Source organism: Staurois parvus, unplaced genomic scaffold (genome assembly GCF_062004578.1).
Source record: "Staurois parvus isolate SC_StPar_1 unplaced genomic scaffold, SC_StPar_1.0 ptg000005l, whole genome shotgun sequence".
Classification (NCBI taxonomy): Eukaryota; Metazoa; Chordata; class Amphibia; order Anura; family Ranidae; genus Staurois; species Staurois parvus.
In genome coordinates, this window is record NW_028317801.1 from 64,235 (window position 1) to 85,348 (window position 21,114).

Sequence of the window (21,114 nt, forward strand, 5' to 3'; positions counted from 1 at the left end):
CAGGTAGCATCATTTACAATTATTTTTCTGGATTTGAACACAGGTGCTTTTTTGTCTATGGGACAATGCACACGATGGAATAAAAATCTGTAATAAAGTGATGCATTCAGAGCTGAAAAAAATAGAATATTTTCATGTGCAAGTGGTCTAAAAAAAAAAAAAAAATTACATTGTGCATAATTCTGCAGTTCAGTACAACTGCGCATATTACTATGTAACATTATAATCTGATCACTTCTGACAAGCTCTCATTTTAGCAATGGAGGTCTCCTCCTAATAGTTTAACCCCCCGCACCTTTGTCCTTCATTATATTCCTCTTCACCACCTTTCCCCGTCTCCCTACCCCCTCCCCAATATCTGCCTTTCCTTTCTTGCTCTTCACTAGTTCTGTTCATTTCTACAGGGCACCTGTACCCAACACTCTCTCAAGACACATTCCGAAAAAAAAACAAAAATGCTGACAGACTACTTCGGGTGTTTCTCGAGCCTTTTATCAACCTGTTACAAAAGTGCCGTGTTTGTAAGACATTATATATAATTTTGAAATGTTATGTTTTGTACTACTGGAATCTATTCTTGTTCTGGAAATAAAGCTTAAAATAAATATACTGTTTTTTAAAAAAAAATTAATAAATATAAGGAGAGATTTTAAAATATTTTACAGTGAACCAATGCTTTATCCATGCAGAAGAAAAAAAAAACAAAGAAAAAACAGGACAGGTTGACTTTAATCATGTCCCTCTCCCCAGCAGGGAGCCTTACATTTGCTCCCCACTTCTCCATTAGTAGTGAAGGAAGAAATTCCTGAGTAAGCACAGAGTTAGAGCACAGACGGGACTGTGGCCTCTATCCACCCCCTTGTGGGCCAATCCCCAAGCACCAGCGTTGTCACATGAAATAGGTCACTTTGTCATGCGTACCTCATAGTGCTAAATGGGACAACGGGAAATGAAGGCAAGGAAAGTATATGCTGCTGGGCAGGAGAGTACATGTTTAAGGATGAAAGCTGGATCCACAGATCATCCTTCCATGGCACTTTATAAGGGCCTTTATTTTATTTTTTTAAACCTAGTGGTAAATGAGAGCTCTGCCCAGGTCGTGACCTTCATTTAATCCCTGGTTCACATTGGTGTGACTTGTCTTACTATTTGAGTTTCAAATCGCATGACAAGTCGCACCATATTGTCCGCAATGCAACCTTTCGAATTGGTGTGAATCCAACTCTGTTGGAGTCGCACTGATTTTGAAAGTAGTTCCGGCACTACTTCGCGATTTCAGGTGCAACTTGCATAGACATCTGTGCACAAAGTAACACAGATGTCTTCCAAGTCACACTGACATGCCACTTTGAAATTGTGCGACCCCAAGTGAAGTCACACGATTTCAAAGTTGGATCTGGTGTGAACCAGGGCTAAGGCTAGGTTCACACCTATGCAGTTTGCGTTTGATCCGTTTTTGCAGTGTTTTGCGTTTTTGTACATGCGTTTATGATGTGTTTTTTTTTACTTGTTGCTAGGCAGATTAAAACACAAAAGGCATCAAAAACGCACTACATGCTTTTCTGCAGCATCTCCATTGAAGTCTATAGAACCAAAAAACGCAACGTTTTGCGTTTAAAAAAGTCCCAGACCCTTTCCAAAAGACACACCAGGTGAAAATGCGGAGATGTGAACCATCTTAAATGGACTGCTGTGCGTTTCCGCAAAACGCATAGGTGTGAACCTAGACTAAAAGGAGGATTTTCTAATTAGTTCACCTGTGGGCTGAGATCAGACAGCACTGTGACAGTCCATATTGTAAGCCACAAGACATCACAAAAATGACCTGATGATTAAGAGCCAGCTCACCCATTCCAAGATTTCTGCAATTATTCTTGCATTTCACTGCATAAAACTGCAATTCAAGTAGGTATCATTCATTCTTACGTGGCTAGTTCACATACGTATGTGCTGCAGGTTGGTACATTTTAAAAAATTAGGACACACCACTTTGTGTGCATTAATGGACATTTAGGCGGCCAACTAAAATGATAGGAAATGCAAAAAAATTATATATATCATGCAGTATTGTACATTTTTGACACACTGTCAATAACTCCACATTCTAGTCATTTTCCCCCTTATACCAAAGAATGAACAAAAAGTGTACTTAACCTCCCTAGCGGTCTGATTATGTCCATATTTCTGTGCTGAAAGCGGTTCTTTTTTTGCATGGAAATAAGCATTTTTTTATTGTAGACCTGTAATTTTTAGGAATAACTCACTGAAATCTGTCCGAACAAGAGTCTAGTAAACATCCCGGGTAGGATACAACTTGAAACACAAAATCATAAATTATAATTTAATAAATAATCATAAAATAATATAATAATAAATTTAATTCAATAATATAATCAAACCAAAAACACTGAAATTTGAAATATAGCGCCATGTTCGCACATCACTGAGAAAAGTCGCAAAATCGTTTTTAGCGTCTGATGACGAATTTCCCCACGAATCATTATCACTCAATTCTGCTAGTGGTTCTAATTTACTATTGCTGTTCTCTAGCTGGACTAAAACCGATTTTGACCTAAAGGGACGCTTTTTGGACGCCATGGACGTTTCTCAGTTTCCAGCAGAAAGAACAGTAAAAATGCAGGCAGGGCACAGGACAAAGCACTAGGGACAAAATGTATGTAAAATGGTTTGATACAGTAATGTTTTACTATGTCAAATTCATTTATTAGAAAATGACAGTTTCTAAAAATTTTTACATTTGCCGCCGGTTCCGGCCCCCGTATGTCCCGTACGTCCTGACGCTCGCAGGGACCGGAACACGGAAGCCGGATGTCGGCATCGGCCAGAGGAGATGGCCGGGGACGCTGCAGGGGACGTATCGCGGGAGCGAAGGACAAGGTAAGTGCTGCAGGGAATCCCTGAGCAACGCCGCATGGTAAGCCAGAGTGTAGCTCGGGGTTACTGCTTTTGGTACTGAAACTTTACCCCGAGCTACACTCAGGAGTACCGCCACGGAGGTTAAAAAAAAAAAGCAAATACAACCAAAAGGAAAAAACCTCTAACTGTGCAAAAAAAACCTACACAAAAATACATTTAAATGCAGGCATTAACACATGGCAAAAGCATGCATTGCTCCATATGAATGAGAGCAAAAGATACCCTTTACAGGGAATAACTGTATAGTAAGGTTCTGATTTTCATCCAACAACAACAACTGCAACAATCAGGTTCTGTATGAGGAAACCTACAAAATCTAGTATCCCCCACCAGACTTCACAGATGTATGAAAACAAATGAACATACAAAATGCGCCCCTCACCTCACTCAAATTATATCTAAAACTTCACTCTTCATAGCAAAAGGCAAATAATAGAACCTTCATGAAAAGACAAGCAGAAAACGGTCATCAGACCTATTAAACAAATTGTCTACACACTGCAAATTCTGTGTAAAATAACCCAATTATAATGTTTGAATCATTCTAAATTAAAATCTTGTTAGTACATAACCTGCACACTAGGTGATCAAATACCATCAATAACTTTTAATCAAAGAAATTCAAACTCTTTTAAATGCTTTCCAACAAGATCACAGTAGAAGCTAATCATTTATACAGCTCATTATTTCACATTTCCCGTAAATATACACACTTGTTAGAAAGAGGTAGAATATTCTTTGTTTACTCATTTACTTATTTTTTGATAGCATCAAAAGCCTTCTCGAAAATAGGCTATGAATAATTAAGCAGAAATCTAATAAACTGCCACCAACAAAGTCTGTGTTAAACATGGATGATAAAATCCACGAAGATTATCACTCTGCGGCCAGGTTTACTGAGTAAGGCAATATTTTTAAACACATGCTAGTAAATATATGACAAGTGATGCTATCAAAATGTAGTATAAACCGATAAAATCTACAAGATATAAAAAATACATCAAGCTAGCGAAACCAAAGTAGCCAACATTTATGTCATCAAAACAGGGTTACATGTGCATAAAATGCAGCATTGGATGATGCAAAGCTAAAGCATATATAAAATATATTTAATACCCAAATTGGAAATAAAATCATTTTTTATGTTTTTTTCCACCTGGTGATCTGGTAAGTCTTATTTTGGTTACAATGGTTTCACAGAGTAGCACCAATACTCTTCTCCTGGCCCCCCTTCCCGAATACGCACTCATGTGTGCTCGCTCCCGAGCTGTCTCTGTGTTGAGACACACACATCGTAGTTCAGCACCACTCCCCACTCCCTCCTGTGATTGCCAATGGCTCCTGCTGCTGTGTCTCAGCCAATGACAAATTAGAGATCTAGGAGAGCTTCTACTTTTGTGCACATCGCTGGATCGGGCTCAGGTAAGTATGGGGGGGGGGGGAGCTGCACACTACATGCATACAATGCAAGAAGGTAAAAAACCTTCTGCCTTTAGAACCACTTTAAAAAAAAACAAGCTGTTCAGACAAAGTGGCAGTTAGAGGGCTGAGCCAAAATTTAACAGTGGGGCAAAACAAAATATGCATATGCAAACAGGCAGGATCTTCGTTGTATTGTCTTTTCTGCAATGAAATAAACTTACCTGCCTGTTGGCAGTCTTCTATATTTGTGCAGCTCAGGGTACTTTCTCAGCACGGTGACTGTACCAGGATGAATGAACCCCAGTGCTCATGTGCTGGAGTTGCATCACCCCACAGCAGGCAATCAAGATAGCCACAGACTTGGCCATCCAGGAGAAGTTGGGGAAAAGATGCCAGCCCCAACAAGGGACTTCACAGACGTTAGTTTATTGGAGAAGAGGGGAGTATTTGCAGGCTTTACCCCTGGTTGACATATATGCGGCCATGCGGGCTGAGTTTTGCACGGGCACGAGAGCCCATTCATTTGAATGGACTCCCGTGCCACGCAGGAAAGAAGTCCCAGCACTTCTCTGGAAAATGCAGCCCGCACGGGAACCTCGGTCCCAGTACGGTCACGTTTTCCAGTGCTGGTGGCGTGCCATTTGAACTAATGGCAGTTGCCCGCTGCTCCGCATTTCTCTGTGCGGTTGGTGCGGCTGCACGGATTTTTGTGCAGATCCGCAGCGGCATCACCCGCACAGATGTGAACCTAGAGTTAGTTCCACTTTAACACTGACAGGGGTGCTTACAATGGAACGTTTTCAGTTATTTAGTTCCAACCTTAATCCCAACAAGAAAAAAAAAAAAGTTTCTATAACTGCCTAGTGTTAGCTCGAGTTAGACTGTAATTAGGTAGTCATTTAGATAAAATCCATCTAAGGCTGACATCAAATGGAGGATTCTACCACTAGCAACAAGCTGCCAGCAGCAGAATTGCTAAAGAGGCTCTGTCTGTCCCTATGGATTCACTCCCTCTGCAGCTGAGGCAGCAACATATTGGCCCCAGCGCTGCTGAATCTTCAGCGACATTATCACTCCCTCATTTCTACAGGGATAGATGGGCAGCCTCTTGGCAATCTTGCTGTTTGAGTTTTTCCCTAAGGGTAGAATCGCCCATCTAACACTACCCTCTACAAAGGTTGATGATGTTGTTGCCATTACTTCTTGATAGATACAGTAAAGGAGTGTAGCCACCTTAAAAGAGGAAGTGTGTTAATAGTTCACCAGGTAAAAATAGAGGAAATAAAGCTTAAAATAGAAAACTAATGCAGCCACCACATACAAGGATTGGTAAACTGCAATAGACTATATTTTTGTCTCTGGGTTTAGATAAGTTTTAAAAGCTCACTGCAAACTGCTCTTCTGTGAAAGTTTATTGACGGAAACTAGAAGAATCAATGCATAGAGCAGGATATCATTTCTACAATTAGGCCACTTGTATCAAATGATTCAGATAATATAAAGGCATGTAATAGTGGCACATAGAAGGATCCTGGAAACACAAGACTGTTGCAGAAACAGGGGGGTCTTGGAGGCCTAATCTTAGTACAAGGAGATCAGTGTTGAAAGCTAACAGAATAGTCTGTTCTAGTACAATGGAGAGACTGTTGAGTGGGATAGAGTTGGCCCGCATACGCACAGGGGTCAAAAGGACCTGTGTTAACAAATGACCAAGGTGTTTGGTCAAAGAATCAGCCGTTATGTCAGCATCCTGCTGAAGTGTCAGTGATCACTAAACAAGGATGAAGTCAGCACAAATCTGACACAAAAGTCACCACCTGTCTTCTTAGATCGCATCCGGAAATGACAGAAGTATTCTTCATCACACACAGAGGAAAGAATTGTGTACACAGAGATGTATACTCTTTATCCAATAATCCACAAAAACAAGGACACCAATGAAGCAAACAAATAGCATCTGAAACACACTTGTAAATATTATTTCTTTAGCATTCAAACTGAGCCAAAGAAGCACATGTAGCAGATAGGGCAACAAGGGGCAGACAAATAAAGTCGTGAATGTGACTATCAACAAAGATTCTCTGCTGGTGAATCAGTCACTGTCATTTAAAACACATGCAAATGGAAGACTCACCTGCAGTGAATGTTGTATTGACAGCTTTATAAATAATTCCCTAACACCCCAGTCACATCAAGCCCGACAGTGAAGTCGCACGATTTCAAAGTCGGGTGACATGCCGATTTCAGGTGTGATTTGCAAGACATCTAACACAGATGTCTATGCAAATCGCAGGAAAAGTAGTACATGTGCTACTTTAGAAATCGGTGCGACTTCATGAGAATGAAAATTGCATGCCAATTCGCACTTAGTGCGACCGGTGTGTCAGTGTGTATGAGAGCGTAACTCCAGGCAAAACCTATAGTCAATCAGGGAAGCTTTTATTGCTGTCTGTTACTTCTACTGGAGAAATGTCACCTTTTATTTGAACTGTTCACCATTATCACAGAAAAAGGGAGAAGAAATCCAACATCTTAGAACAAGAGGAGAGGTTGAAATCTTCCACTGGGGGCACCTGTCTAGGAGAGGAATTCCCCTCACTATTGGAGATGTCACCCATGTTCTTATAGCATCTTTGGGACAAGTGAAGGCAAATTTCCCCAATTATACAGACAGTAAAAACAAACTGGGCAGGTAGAATCCAGTACATGTTTTGCTCATCGATAACTAAAGAGCCATACATACACCTTAACTACTTCAGGAGAAAATGCAGCCTGTTGGTCCAGTGTGTGTCAGGTGTTATGCTGGATGTGGATGGGGTACAGGGACAGAGAGCACCTCAGGCAACAGAAATGGCTGTACGTTTTGCTGTATAAAGTACATCATGACAGGTGATCTGCAGTGCAGGAAGGAGCACTGGACAAGGATGGGTGTGATTGTATGTGTGACAAGTATGAGGAACATGGAATGTGACAGGAATGTGTTCTACATACACCAACATGACCGATTAAATGTTATGCAAAAACACAAACTTGTGCTGTGACAAGCACCCTGCCCATTCAGTATATACTGTGTGCACTGGATGAAAGCTGTGCTGGACAGTGCAGTGGTAAGGGAGTCATGCTTAGGAGGCCAGTTGTGTGCTGTCTGCAGATATGGAGTATGCCACAGATTTCCTTCCATGCCAATTAGATCTACGTGATGTAGGTACAATGTGCGACAGGTGAGGAGCATATAGTGTTGTGTGTGACACAGGTGAGGTGTGTGCAGAGCATTGTGTGTGCCAGGTGAGGTGTGTGCCTATGTGACAGGTGAGGTGTGTGTTTGAGTGAGAGACAGGTGAGGTGTGTGCAGAGCATGGTGGGTGTGTGACAGGTGAGGTGTGTGCAGAGCATGGTGGGTGGGTGTGTGACAGGTGAGGTGTGTGCAGAGCACGATGGGTGTGTGACAGGTGAGGTGTGTGCAGAGCATGGTGGGTGGATGTGTGACAGGTGAGGTGTGTGCAGAGCATGGTGGGTGGATGTGTGTCAGGTGAGGTGTGTGCAGAGCATGGTGGGTGGATGTGTGTCAGGTGAGGTGTGTGCAGAGCATTGTGTGTGTGTCAGGTGAGGTGTGTGCAGAGCATTGTGTGTGACAGGTGTGTGCAGAGTGGTGTTTGTGTGTGACAGGGGAGTTGTGTGCAGTGAAGTGTGTGAGAGAGACAGGTGTGGTGTGTGTGTATCTGTGTAACAGGTGAGGTGTGTGCAGTGGTGTGTGACAGGTGAGGTGTGTGCAGAGTGGTGTGTGTGGGACAGGTGAGGTGTGTGCAGAGTGGTGTGTGTGCGTGGGACAGGTGAGGTGTGTGCAGAGTGGTGTGTGTGCGTGGGACAGGTGAGGTGTGTGCAGAGTGGTGTGTGTGGGACAGGTGAGGTGTGTGCAGAGTGGTGTGTGTGGGACAGGTGAGCTGTGTGCAGAGTGGTGTGTGTGTGTGGGACAGGTGAGCTGTGTGCAGAGTGGTGTGTGTGCGAGGGACAGGTGGTGTGTGTGCAGAGTGGTGTGTGTGTGTGTGTGTGTGGGACAGGTGAGGTGTGTGCAGAGTGGTGTGTGTGTGTGTGTGTGTGTGTGACAGGTGAGGTGTGTGCAGAGTGGTGTGTGTGTGTGTGTGTGAGAGGTGAGGTGTGTGCAGAGTGGTGTGTGTGTGTGGGACAGGTGAGGTGTGTGCAGAGTGGTGTGTGTGTGGGACAGGTGAGGTGTGTGCAGAGTGGTGTGTGTGAGAGGTGAGGTGTGTGCAGAGTGGTGTGTGTGCGTGGGACAGGTGAGCTGTGTGCAGAGTGGTGTGTGTGCGTGGGACAGGTGGTGTGTGTGCAGAGTGGTGTGTGTGCGCGAGGGACAGGCGAGATGTGTGCAGAGTGGGGTGCGTGCGAGGGACAGGTGAGGTGTGTGCAGAGTGGTGTGCGAGGGACAGGTGAGGTGTGTGCAGAGTGGTGTGCGTGGGACAGGTGAGGTGTGTGCAGAGTGGTGTGTGTGGGACAGGTGAGGTGTGTGCAGAGTGGTGTGCGTGGGACAGGTGGTGTGTGTGCAGAGTGGTGTGTGTGCGAGGGACAGGTGGTGTGTGTGCAGAGTGGTGTGTGTGCGAGGGACAGGTGAGATGTGTGCAGAGTTGCTGAGCAGAGATGGGCGAGGCGTGTTGAAAAGATGTGTAGGTCATTGTGTGGGACATGTATAAAGTTTATTTCTTGCAACAGATCTGGATTTTGTTGCCAATGACAGCAGTGTAATGTGTGTGAAACACATACTGTGTAGGGTGTCCCATAGCCAAGAAGAACAGTGCGTGTACAGTGTGACCGTGGAGTGCGCGTACAGTGTAGTGACACTGGTAGTAGAGGAGAGTTCTGTCCTCCAGCAATGTGTCTGACAGTCCTGCGTGATGTATGAAGAGTGCTCAATGTGGAAATACTGACTGCATGGAGTGTGCGGGGTGGGACACATCTATGAGGTGTGTGTGAAGGGCAGTGTGTACAGGGAAGTAAGTAGAACAAATCTCAGGGTATGCAGTGAGCAGTGTACTTTATGCAATAAATAGGATAAAGTACATAGAGTGTGGCGGGCAGTATACAGTGTAAAGTGTGTATTACGCAAAGACCTGTATGTAGGGTGACAGGCAGTGTGCTCTGTATATACATCATATGACCGGTGTTCAGTGGGGAGTAAGCAGAAAGACAGAAAGGGTATGTGGTGCAGTGGGCAGTACACAGAGTGGGACAGGCAGTGTGTAGGGTGAGGTGGGCAGTATGCAGTGTACAGTGCAGTGGGCAATATTCAACCGGCACTGTACAGAGTGTGATATGCAGTGTTTATACAGTGGAGCAGGATCTACACATGGTGCAGTGGGCAATATACAGAGTGTGAAAGGCAGTGTGTGGGATGCAGTGGGCAGTATTCAATGTGCAGCTTACACTCTGCAGTATTACGGGTTAGATGGGCAGTATGTAGGGTGACAAGTGTGTGGACAGTATACAGGGTGCAGTGGGCAGCGTACAAGGTAATGCAGTAACCAGCATACAGGGTGCAGTGTGTATGAGGGTATCGGTAGTATACAGGGTGCATCGGGCAGCATACAGTAAACAGTATACATTGTGAAGTAGGTAATGTACAGAGTGAAGTGGTAAGTACACAGAGTGCAATGGGCAGTGTACAGGGCGCAGTGGTGTTATATATATATATATATATATAACAGTGGACAGTACACAGGGTGCAGTGGTCCCATACAGTGGGGATCGAAAGTTTGGGCACCCCAGCTAAAAATTTGTATTAATGTGCATAAAGAAGCCAAGGATAGATGGAAAAATCTCCAAAAGGCATCAAATTACAGATTAGACATTCTTATAATATGTCAACAAAAGTTAGATTTTATTTCCATCATTTACACTTTCAAAATAACAGAAAACAAAAAAATGGCGTCTGCAAAAGTTTGGGCACCCTGCAGAATTTATAGCATGCCCTCTGCCCCCTTTGCCAAGCTGAGACCTGCCAGTGTCATGGATTGTTCTCAATCATCGTCTGGGAAGACCAGGTTATGTCAATCTCAAAGGTTTTAAATGCCCGGACTCATCTGACCTTGCCCCAACAATCAGCACCATGGGTTCTTCTAAGCAGTTGTCTAGAAAACTGAAACTGAAAATAGTTGACGCTCACAAAGCTGGAGAAGGCTATAAGAAGATAGCAAAGCGTTTTCAGATGTCAATATCCTCTGTTCGGAATGTAATTAAGAAATGGCAGTCATCAGGAACAGTGGAAGTTAAAGCAAGATCTGGAAGACCAAGAAAAATATCAGACAGAACAGCTCGCAGGATTGTGAGAAAAACAATTCAAAACCCACGTTTGACTGCACGATCCCTCCAGAAAGATCTGGCAGACACTGGAGTTGTGGTACACTATTCCACTATAAAGAGATACTTGTACAAATATGGTCTTCATGGAAGAGTCATCAGAAGAAAACCTCTTCTACGTCCTCACCACAAAAATCATCATTTGAACTTTGCAAATGAACATATAGACAAGCCTGATGCATTTTGGAAACAAGTTCTGTGGACCGATGAGGTTAAAATTGAACTTTTTGGCCGGAATGAGCAAAGGTGCATTTGGAGAAGAAGGGGCACAGAATTTAATGAAAAGTACCTCTGTCCAACTGTTAAGCATGGGGTTGGATCAATCATGCTTTGGGGTTGTGTTGCAGCCAGTGGCACAGGGAACATCTCACGAGTAGAAGGAAAAATGGATTCAATAAAATTTCCGCAAATTTTGGATGGTAACTTGATGCCATCTGTGAAAAAGCTGAAGTTAAAGAGAGGATGGCTTCTACAAATGGATAATGATCCTAAACACACCTCGAAATCCAGGGGGGATTACATCAAGAGGCGTAAACTGAAGGTTTTGCCATGGCCTTCACAATCTCCTGACCTCAACATAATTGAAAATCTATGGATAGACCTTAAAAGAGCAGTGCGTGACAGGCAGCCCAGAAATCTCAAAGAACTGGAAGACTTTTGTAAGGAAGAATGGGCAAAGATACCTCAAACAAGAATTGAAAGACTCTTGTCTGGCTACAAAAAGCGTTTACAAGCTGTGATACTTGCCAAAGGGGGCAGTACAAGATATTAACTCTGCAGGGTGCCCAAACTTTTGCAGACGCCATTTTTTTGTTTTCTGTTATTTTGAAAGTGTAAATGATGGAAATAAAATCTAACTTTTGTTGACATATTATAAGAATGTCTAATCTGTAATTTGATGCCTTTTGGAGATTTTTCCATCTTTCCTTGGCTTCTTTATGCACATTAATACAAATTTTTAGCTGGGGTGCCCAAACTTTTGATCCCCACTGTATATATATATATATATATATAGTACAGTGGGCAGTACACAGGGCGCAGTGGTCGTGTGTGTGTGTTACAGTGGGCAGTACACAGGGTGCAGTGGTCCCATATATATATATATATATATATATATATATATATATATATATATATATATATAGTACAGTGGGCAGTACACAGGGTGCAGTGTGTGTGTGTGTGTGTGTTACAGTGGGCAGTACACAGGGTGCAGTGGTCCCATATATATATATATATATATATATATATATATATATATATATATATATAGTAAAGTGGGCAGTAGTACACGGTGCAGTGGTCCCATATTTATAGTACAGTGGGCAGTAGTACACGGTGCAGTGGTCCCCTATATATAGTACAGTGGGCAGTACACAGGGTGCAGTGGTCCCCTATATATAGTACAGTGGGCAGTACACAGGGTGCAGTGGTCCCAAATATATAGTACAGTGGGCAGTACACAGGGTGCAGTGGTCCCCTATATATAGTACAGTGGGCAGTACACAGGGTGCAGTGGTCTCATATATATAGTACAGTGGGCAGTAGTACACGGTGCAGTGGTCCCCTATATATAGTACAGTGGGCAGTACAGAGGGTGCAGTGGTCCCAAATATATAGTACAGTGGGCAGTACACAGGGTGCAGTGGTCCCCTATATATAGTACAGTGGGCAGTAGTACATGGTGCAGTGGTCCCCTATATATAGTACAGTGGGCAGTACACAGGGTGCAGTGGTCCCCTATATATAGTACAGTAGGCAGTACACAGAGTGCAGTGGTCCCATATATATATATATATATATATATATATATATATAGTACAGTGAGCAGTACACAGGATGCAGCGGTCCCATATATATAGTACAGTGTGTAGTACACAGGGTGCAGCGGTCCCCTATATATAGTACAGTGGGCAGTACACAGGGTGCAGCGGTCCCCTATATATAGTACAGTGGGCAGTACACAGGGTGCAGCGGTCCCCTATATATAGTACAGTGGGCAGTGCACAGGGTGCAGTGGTCCCATATATATATATATATATATATATATATATATATATAGTACAGTGGTCCCCTATATATAGTACAGTGGGCAGTACACAGGGTGCAGTGGTCCCCTATATATAGTACAGTGGGCAGTACACAGGGTGCAGTGGTCCCCTATATATAGTACAGTGGGTAGTACACAGGGTGCAGTGGTCCCCTATATATAGTACAGTGGGCAGTGCACAGGGTGCAGCAGTCCCCTATGTATAGTACAGTGGGCAGTGCACAGGGTGCAGTGGTCCTAAATATATAGTACAGTGGGCAGTACACAGGGTGCAGTGGTCCCCTATATATAGTACAGTGGGCAGTACACAGGGTGCAGTGGTCCCAAATATATAGTACAGTGGGCAGTACACAGGGTGCAGTGGTCCCCTATATATAGTACAGTGGGCAGTAGTACATGGTGCAGTGGTCCCCTATATATAGTACAGTGGGCAGTACACCGGGTGCAGTGGTACCCTATATATAGTACAGTGGGCAGTGGTCCCATATATATATATATATATATATATATATATATATAGTACAGTGGGCAGTACACAGGGTGCAGTGGTCCCCTATATATAGTACAGTGGGCAGTAGTACATGGTGCAGTGGTCCCCTATATATAGTACAGTGGGCAGTACACAGGGTGCAGTGGTCCCCTATATATAGTACAGTAGGCAGTACACAGGGTGCAGTGGTCCCATATATATATATATATATATATATAGTACAGTGAGCAGTACACAGGATGCAGCGGTCCCATATATATAGTACAGTGGGTAGTACACAGGGTGCAGCGGTCCCCTATATATAGTACAGTGGGTAGTACACAGGGTGCAGCGGTCCCCTATATATAGTACAGTGGGCAGTACACAGGGTGCAGCGGTTCCCTATATATAGTACAGTGGGCAGTGCACAGGGTGCAGTGGTCCCATATATATATAGTACGGTGGGCAGTGCACAGGGTGCAGTGGTCCCCTATATATAGTACAGTGGGCAGTGCACAGGGTGCAGTGGTCCCCTATATATAGTACAGTGGGCAGTGCACAGGGTGCAATGGTCCCCTATATATAGTACAGTGGGTAGTACACAGGGTGCAGTGGTCCCCTATATATAGTACAGTGGGCAGTGCACAGGGTGCAGTGGTCCTAAATATATAGTACAGTGGGCAGTATACAGGGTGCAGTGGTCCCCTATATATAGTACAGTGGGCAGTACACAGGGTGCAGTGGTCTCATATATATATAGTACAGTGGGCAGTACACAGGGTGCAGTGGTCCCAAATATATAGTACAGTGGGCAGTACACAGGGTGCAGTGGTCCCCTATATATATAGTACAGTGGGCAGTAGTACATGGTGCAGTGGTCCCCTATATATAGTACAGTGGGCAGTACACAGGGTGCAGCGTTCCCCTATATATAGTACAGTGGGCAGTGCACAGGGTGCAGCGGTCCCATATATATAGTACAGTGGGCAGTGCACAGGGTGCAGCGGTCCCCTATATATAGTGCAGTGGGCAGTGCACAGGGTGCAGCGGTCCCCTATATATAGTACAGTGGGTAGTACACAGGGTGCAGCGGTCCCCTATATATAGTACAGTGGGCAGTACACAGGGTGCAGCGTTCCCCTATATATAGTACAGTGGGCAGTGCACAGGGTGCAGCGGTCCCATATATATAGTACAGTGGGCAGTGCACAGGGTGCAGCGGTCCCCTATATATAGTGCAGTGGGCAGTACACAGGGTGCAGCGGTCCCATATATATAGTACAGTGGGCAGTACACAGGGTGCAGTGGTCCCATATATATAGTACAGTGGGCAGTACACAGGGTGCAGTGGTCCCATATATATATAGTACAGTGGGCAGTACACAGGGTGCAGCAGTCCCCTATATATAGTACAATGGGCAGTGCACAGGGTGCAGTGGTCCTAAATATATAGTACAGTGGGCAGTACACAGGGTGCAGTGGTCCCCTATATATAGTACAGTGGGCAGTACACAGGGTGCAGTGGTCCCAAATATATAGTACAGTGGGCAGTACACAGGGTTCAGTGGTCCCCTATATATATAGTACAGTGGGCAGTAGTACATGGTGCAGTGGTCCCCTATATATAGTACAGTGGGCAGTACACAGGGTGCAGCGGTCCCATATATATAGTACAGTGGGTAGTACAAAGGGTGCAGCGGTCCCCTATATATAGTACAGTGGGCAGTGCACAGGGTGCAGCGGTCCCCTATATATAGTACAGTGGGCAGTGCACAGGGTGCAGCGGTCCCCTATATATAGTACAGTGGGCAGTGCACAGGGTGCAGCGGTCCCATATATATAGTACAGTGGGCAGTGCACAGGGTGCAGCGGTCCCCTATATATAGTGCAGTGGGCAGTACACAGGGTGCAGCGGTCCCATATATATAGTACAGTGGGCAGTACACAGGGTGCAGCGGTCCCATATATATAGTACAGTGGGCAGTACACAGGGTGCAGTGGTCCCCTATATATAGTACAGTGGGTAGTACACAGGGTGCAGTGGTTCCCTATATATAGTACAGTGGGTAGTACACAGGGTGCAGTGGTCCCCTATATATAGTACAGTGGGCAGTGCACAGGGTGCAGTGGTCCCCTATATATAGTACAGTGGGTAGTACACAGGGTGCAGTGGTCCCCTATATATAGTACAGTGGGCAGTACACAGGGTGCAGCGGTCCCATATATATATATATAGTACAGTGGGCAGTACACAGGGTGCAGCGGTCCCATATATATAGTACAGTGGGCAGTACACAGGGTGCAGCGGTCCCCTATATATAGTACAGTGGGCAGTACACAGGGTGCAGCGGTCCCATATATATATATATATATATATATAGTACAGTGGGCAGTACACAGGGTGCAGTGGTCCCATATATATAGTACAGTGGGCAGTACACAGGGTGCAGTGGTCCCCTATATATATAGTACAGTGGGCAGTAGTACATGGTGCAGTGGTCCCCTATATATAGTACAGTGGGCAGTACACAGGGTGCAGCGGTCCCCTATATATAGTACAGTGGGCAGTACACAGGGTGCAGCGGTCCCATATATATAGTACAGTGGGTAGTACACAGGGTGCAGCGGTCCCCTATATATAGTACAGTGGGTAGTGCACAGGGTGCAGCGGTCCCCTATATATAGTACAGTGGGCAGTGCACAGGGTGCAGCGGTCCCCTATATATAGTACAGTGGGCAGTGCACAGGGTGCAGCGGTCCCCTATATATAGTACAGTGGGCAGTGCACAGGGTGCAGCGGTCCCATATATATAGTACAGTGGGCAGTACACAGGGTGCAGCGGTCCCATATATATAGTACAGTGGGCAGTGCACAGGGTGCAGCGGTCCCATATATATATATATATATATATAGTACAGTGGGCAGTACACAGGGTGCAGCGGTCCCCTATATATAGTACAGTGTGTAGTACACAGGGTGCAGCGGTCCCCTATATATAGTACAGTGGGCAGTACCTAGGGTGCAGCGGTCCCCTATATATATATATATATATATATAGTACAGCGGGCAGTACACAGGGTGCAGTGGTCTCATATATATAGTACAGTGGGCAGTACACAGGGTGCAGTGGTCCCCTATATATAGTACAGTGGGCAGTACACAGGGTGCAGTGGTCCCATATATATAGTACAGTGGGCAGTACACAGGGTGCAGCGGTCCCATATATATAGTACAGTGGGCAGTACACAGGGTGCAGCGGTCCCATATATATAGTACAGTGGGCAGTACACAGGGTGCAGCGGTCCCATATATATAGTACAGTGGGCAGTACACAGGGTGCAGCGGTCCCCTATATATAGTACAGTGGGCAGTACACAGGGTGCAGCGGTCCCATATATATAGTACAGTGGGCAGTACACAGGGTGCAGTGGTCCCATATATATAGTACAGTGGGCAGTACACAGGGTGCAGCGGTCCCCTATATATAGTACAGTGGGCAGTACACAGTGAGGACAGCGCCTCCCCCTTCCCCCCCCCCCCTCAGACTTACTTCTTGCGGGCCCCATCTTTGCGGGGGCGGCCCCGGGGTCTTTTGTCGGCGGCAGGCGGGCTGGCTGGGGCCGGGGGCCCGGGCTGCTCACAGGCGGACTCTAGGCTCTTGTCCTCGGATGACATCCTAGGGAAGGAGGGGGCCGCATGGATCGTCCCCGGGCTCAGGCCGGAGCATCGTTCGGGTGACAGTGGGGGGCGGGGAGGGACGGAGTGGAGGAGGAGGCCCGGCTCACCCCCTGGGGACAATAACAACAACAAAGGAGGAGGAGAGAGAAACGCCCCCCTCCCAGGGCCTCTCCTCACACCGTACACCGCGGCCTCACCCGCCTCTCTCCGGAGCGGTCCGGTCAGCGCCAATCCCGAGCCGAGTCACTGGATGTGCGACAAGCTGCGTGTGACTCACTTCCCCCTCCCTGCGGGCTCCCGTTCTGCCATTGCGCATGCGCGCACCCGGGAGGGGGAGGGAGGGCGCGCGGCTAGTGACGCCATTACCCCCATCACCCCGCCCCTCGCACTGACAGCAGAGGTGGGAGGCTTCGGCGAGCCGGAAAACCCGGAGACATGGGGTTTAGTGACGTCACGGGATCGGGGGAAGCCGGTGGAGAGGAATCTCCTCTGTGGATTGCGAAAGACGTCACGTAGATCCGACCCTTTCCGTACGATCCACTGCGAGCAGAAGAGTGACAGGGAGAGCGATCAGATGACTGTTCTCCATTCACTACCATTGGCTAAACATAGAGCCCCCTGACCGACCGCTGAACGGGGCTTGCAGCTAAAGCCGGATACACACTATACAATCTGATTGTACGATCATCTCTAAGATAGCCGTAGCCTGTATAATCTGATTGTACAATCTTCTCTATACTGGTCATACACAATATAAATCTGTACAATCGTATACTGGTTGTACAATATACAATCTGATTGTACAATCTTCTCTAAGCTGGTTGTACACTATACATTCTTATTTAAATTGAACAAATCTGGTATAATATGAGGACACATGGGCACAATGCAATCGACTTTTATCCAACCATTCAGACCTTTACATAGATGATGGTAGATCTAAAGAGGATTGTACCATAAGATTGTATAGTATATGGTCAGGTTTGGATGACTATGCAATCTGATTGTACAATCCTCTTTAGATCTACCAATCACCATGTCATGTTGGGTCCTGCACAGTTGGATAAACATTGAACAGTTTGTTGAGGTTTGTCCTCATGATAGAGTTTTGTTAAACTTAAAGAGGATTGTTCAATCAGATTGTAGAGTGTATGGCCACCCTGAGGGTCAACACACACACTACAATCTGACTTTACAATCATTCCACAATTAACTATGGATTTATCAAAACTATGTAGCACAAGGACACACCTATACAATCCGTTCACTTAGTACAGAGCCCTTTGCTGGCCTTTATCCGGCCCTTAGGGCACTATTCCTCCCACTGACACCAATGATGGGGCACTATTCTGTCAAATGGCACCAATGATGGGGCACTATTCCTCCCACTGACACCAATGATGGGGCACTATTCCTCCCACTGACACCAATGATGGGGCACTATTCCTCCCACTGACACCACTGATAGGGCACTATTCCTCCCACTGGCACCAATGATGAGGCACTATTCCTCCCACTGGCACCAATGATGAAGCACTATTCCTTCCAATGGTACCAATGATGGGGCACTACTCCTCCCACTGACACCAATGATGAGGCACTATTCCTCCCACTGACACCAATGATGAGGCACTATTCCTTCCAATGGTACCATCGGTGTGGCACTATTCCTCCCACTGACACCAATGATGGGGCACTACTCCTCCCACTGACACCAATATTGGGGCACTATTCCTCCCACTGACACCAATGATGGGGCACTATTCCTCCCACTGACACCAATGATGGGGCACTATTCCTCCCACTGACACCAATGATGGGGCACTATTCCTCCCACTGACACCAATGATGGGGCACTATTCCTCCCACTGACACCAATGATGGGGCACTATTCCTCCCACTGACACCAATGATGGGGCACTATTCCTCCACTGACACCATATTGGGGCACCATTGCTCACACTGACACAATCAATGGAGCACTATTCTCCCCACTGATATCAAAATGAAGCATTATTCCTCCCAATAACACCAATGGTGGGGAATTGTTTTCTCCCATTGGCCACAGTCCTCCTAAAGCCTGAAGGACAGTAAAGTGGCCCTTTACTTTGTTTGGAGACCCCTGACTTAGCATGACACCAGGCCGCTCCCTGCCCTGTGGAGTTGATAGTAGATCTGACAGCTCATTTATCCCGCCATCAGTGTGTGGCTCCTCATTTGTAATGTTTAATTTTTTTTTAAATTGCATTGCATTTCCATACATTTGCGGTAAGTTCACGTGGTTTCCAGGGCGTTCCCATGTGAGAAAGTCAGCATACTGCATAAAAAGCTCCACCATGGGGTGACCATCCATGTAACCACCCATGTAACCATCCATGTAACCATCCATGTAACCACCCATGTAACCACCCATCTAACCATCCATGTAACCATCCATGTAACCACCCATGTAACCACCCATGTAACCATCCATGTAACCACCCATGTAACCATCCATGTAACCATCCATGTAACCACCCATGTAACCATCCATGTAACCATCCATGTAACCACCCATGTAACTATCCATGTAACCATCCATGTAACCACCCATGTAAGCAGCCATGTAACCATCCATGTAACCATCCATGTGTGGATTTGTGGACGAGCGTTTTACTGTGATGGTGGGACGCGCGCAGTGAACCATCCATCCAATCGTATATACAGGACGGCACGTATCACCCACAATGAGACTTTTCTAGGCTTTGTGGAAGCAGTGATTGGTCACTAAGTTGCCCAATGATGGATCAAGAATTGGGTGGTTCAGCAGGGATGAGCTGAATTTCAGAAGTTGATAAAAACAATCAGCTTTTGTACAACTGCCCTGTTGGAAAATGTTCTCTTGATCAACGCTGAAGGCTTTAGCCGGCGGTACTGATCCATGTATTTTGATGGCAGGGAAGGCTTTCCATTGTCAGAATATAGTGGCGCAGCAGGAGGATTCCCCCATACACACTGAATGTGCAAAAAAAACTGACTCATGTATGGCCGGTGTGAACTCTCACCTTGGAAAACAACCTATTTAGTTTAAGAAAGAAATGCAAGGTAAAATATTTGTATATAGATATAAAAAAAAATTATAAATCCTTTTTGTTTCTAAATTTTAAGTGATCACATATCACATTTCAGCTGCAATAAGGGCCTTAGGTGGAGGAGGAGAAACAGCAGAACACTGATCTTCCCAGTGAATAGCTGTGGGGGGAGGGGGTGTCCACAGGTGTCTGATCATTGGAGGAGAACTGGATGAGTTACCAGACGACATGTGTACGCCGGAAATTTTCATTTCGGATGCATTGGTTCTTTGAAGAATTTTACTTCATCATATTCATGATGTTGAGATGTGTAGATGTTGTCAAAGGGATCAGGTGACAACGTCTATTGAGATGAAACGTACGTCGGGGCAGGGCAGAGATTATGCTGACGTCACCCACGCTTGTCTGGAGCCGGCACCAGTGGCGTTTATGACTTGCATGCTCATTTGTCTTTAAAGTTTGTAAGTGGCTTTTTATTTATTGTAATAAATCAATTGTACGATATCACACTATCTGGAGTATTATCCTTTGTGACCGACTACACAGCAGATCACAGTAAGGGAGGAGGAGAGAGAACCAAGTCTGTGACAACTTTTCCATCTAGGATGTTACAGGCAAGATATGTTCAGCATCACGCTCTGTTAGACCACTTATGATCTGGGGTCTAACTATTCGCTGAGGAGCAGTGATTGTTTTGTGGCGGTGGGCATGAGAGTCTCTATTTCACTACACATGTGGAGGATTATTGTGGATACGGCTGTTCATCATAATCGGAAATTTGTCATCAAAAGAATTTTTCATTGTTTGGTGATTCATGCATTTGGACTTAATAATACTATTGGTAGGAGCACATTTACAGTATAAGGGACTCACTATTAGTACATTGCTTATCAGTAGCACAACAACAACTGGATCTCACGTACTGATATTTGTATTGCTATGTTTTCAGCTATTGTTTCACTGTTTGTTTTATGGTTCACAGTTTGTGTGGATTTTTTTGGCACTCAGCGCAGTTTATATCATTGAGGGGAGTAGTGCCCATCATTTATATCAGCGAGGGGATTAGTGCCCATCATAAATATCAGTGGGAGGAATAGTGCCCATCATTTATATCAGTAGG

At 45.4% G+C, this 21,114-nt stretch overlaps 1 protein-coding gene across 1 annotated transcript in view; it reads right to left on the minus strand.

The window, feature by feature from the left end:
• LOC149474391 (histone-lysine N-methyltransferase 2C-like) overlaps positions 1-17,209 on the minus strand; it is a 78,014-nt gene extending 60,805 nt beyond the window's left edge. Inside the window, exon 1 of the mRNA XM_089652130.1 lies at positions 16,796-17,209. Coding sequence (XP_089508256.1) covers positions 16,796-16,920 — 125 coding nt within the window. The 5' untranslated portion in view covers positions 16,921-17,209. The remainder of the gene's footprint in view (positions 1-16,795) is intronic.
• Between the last annotated feature and the right edge of the window lie 3,905 nt (positions 17,210-21,114).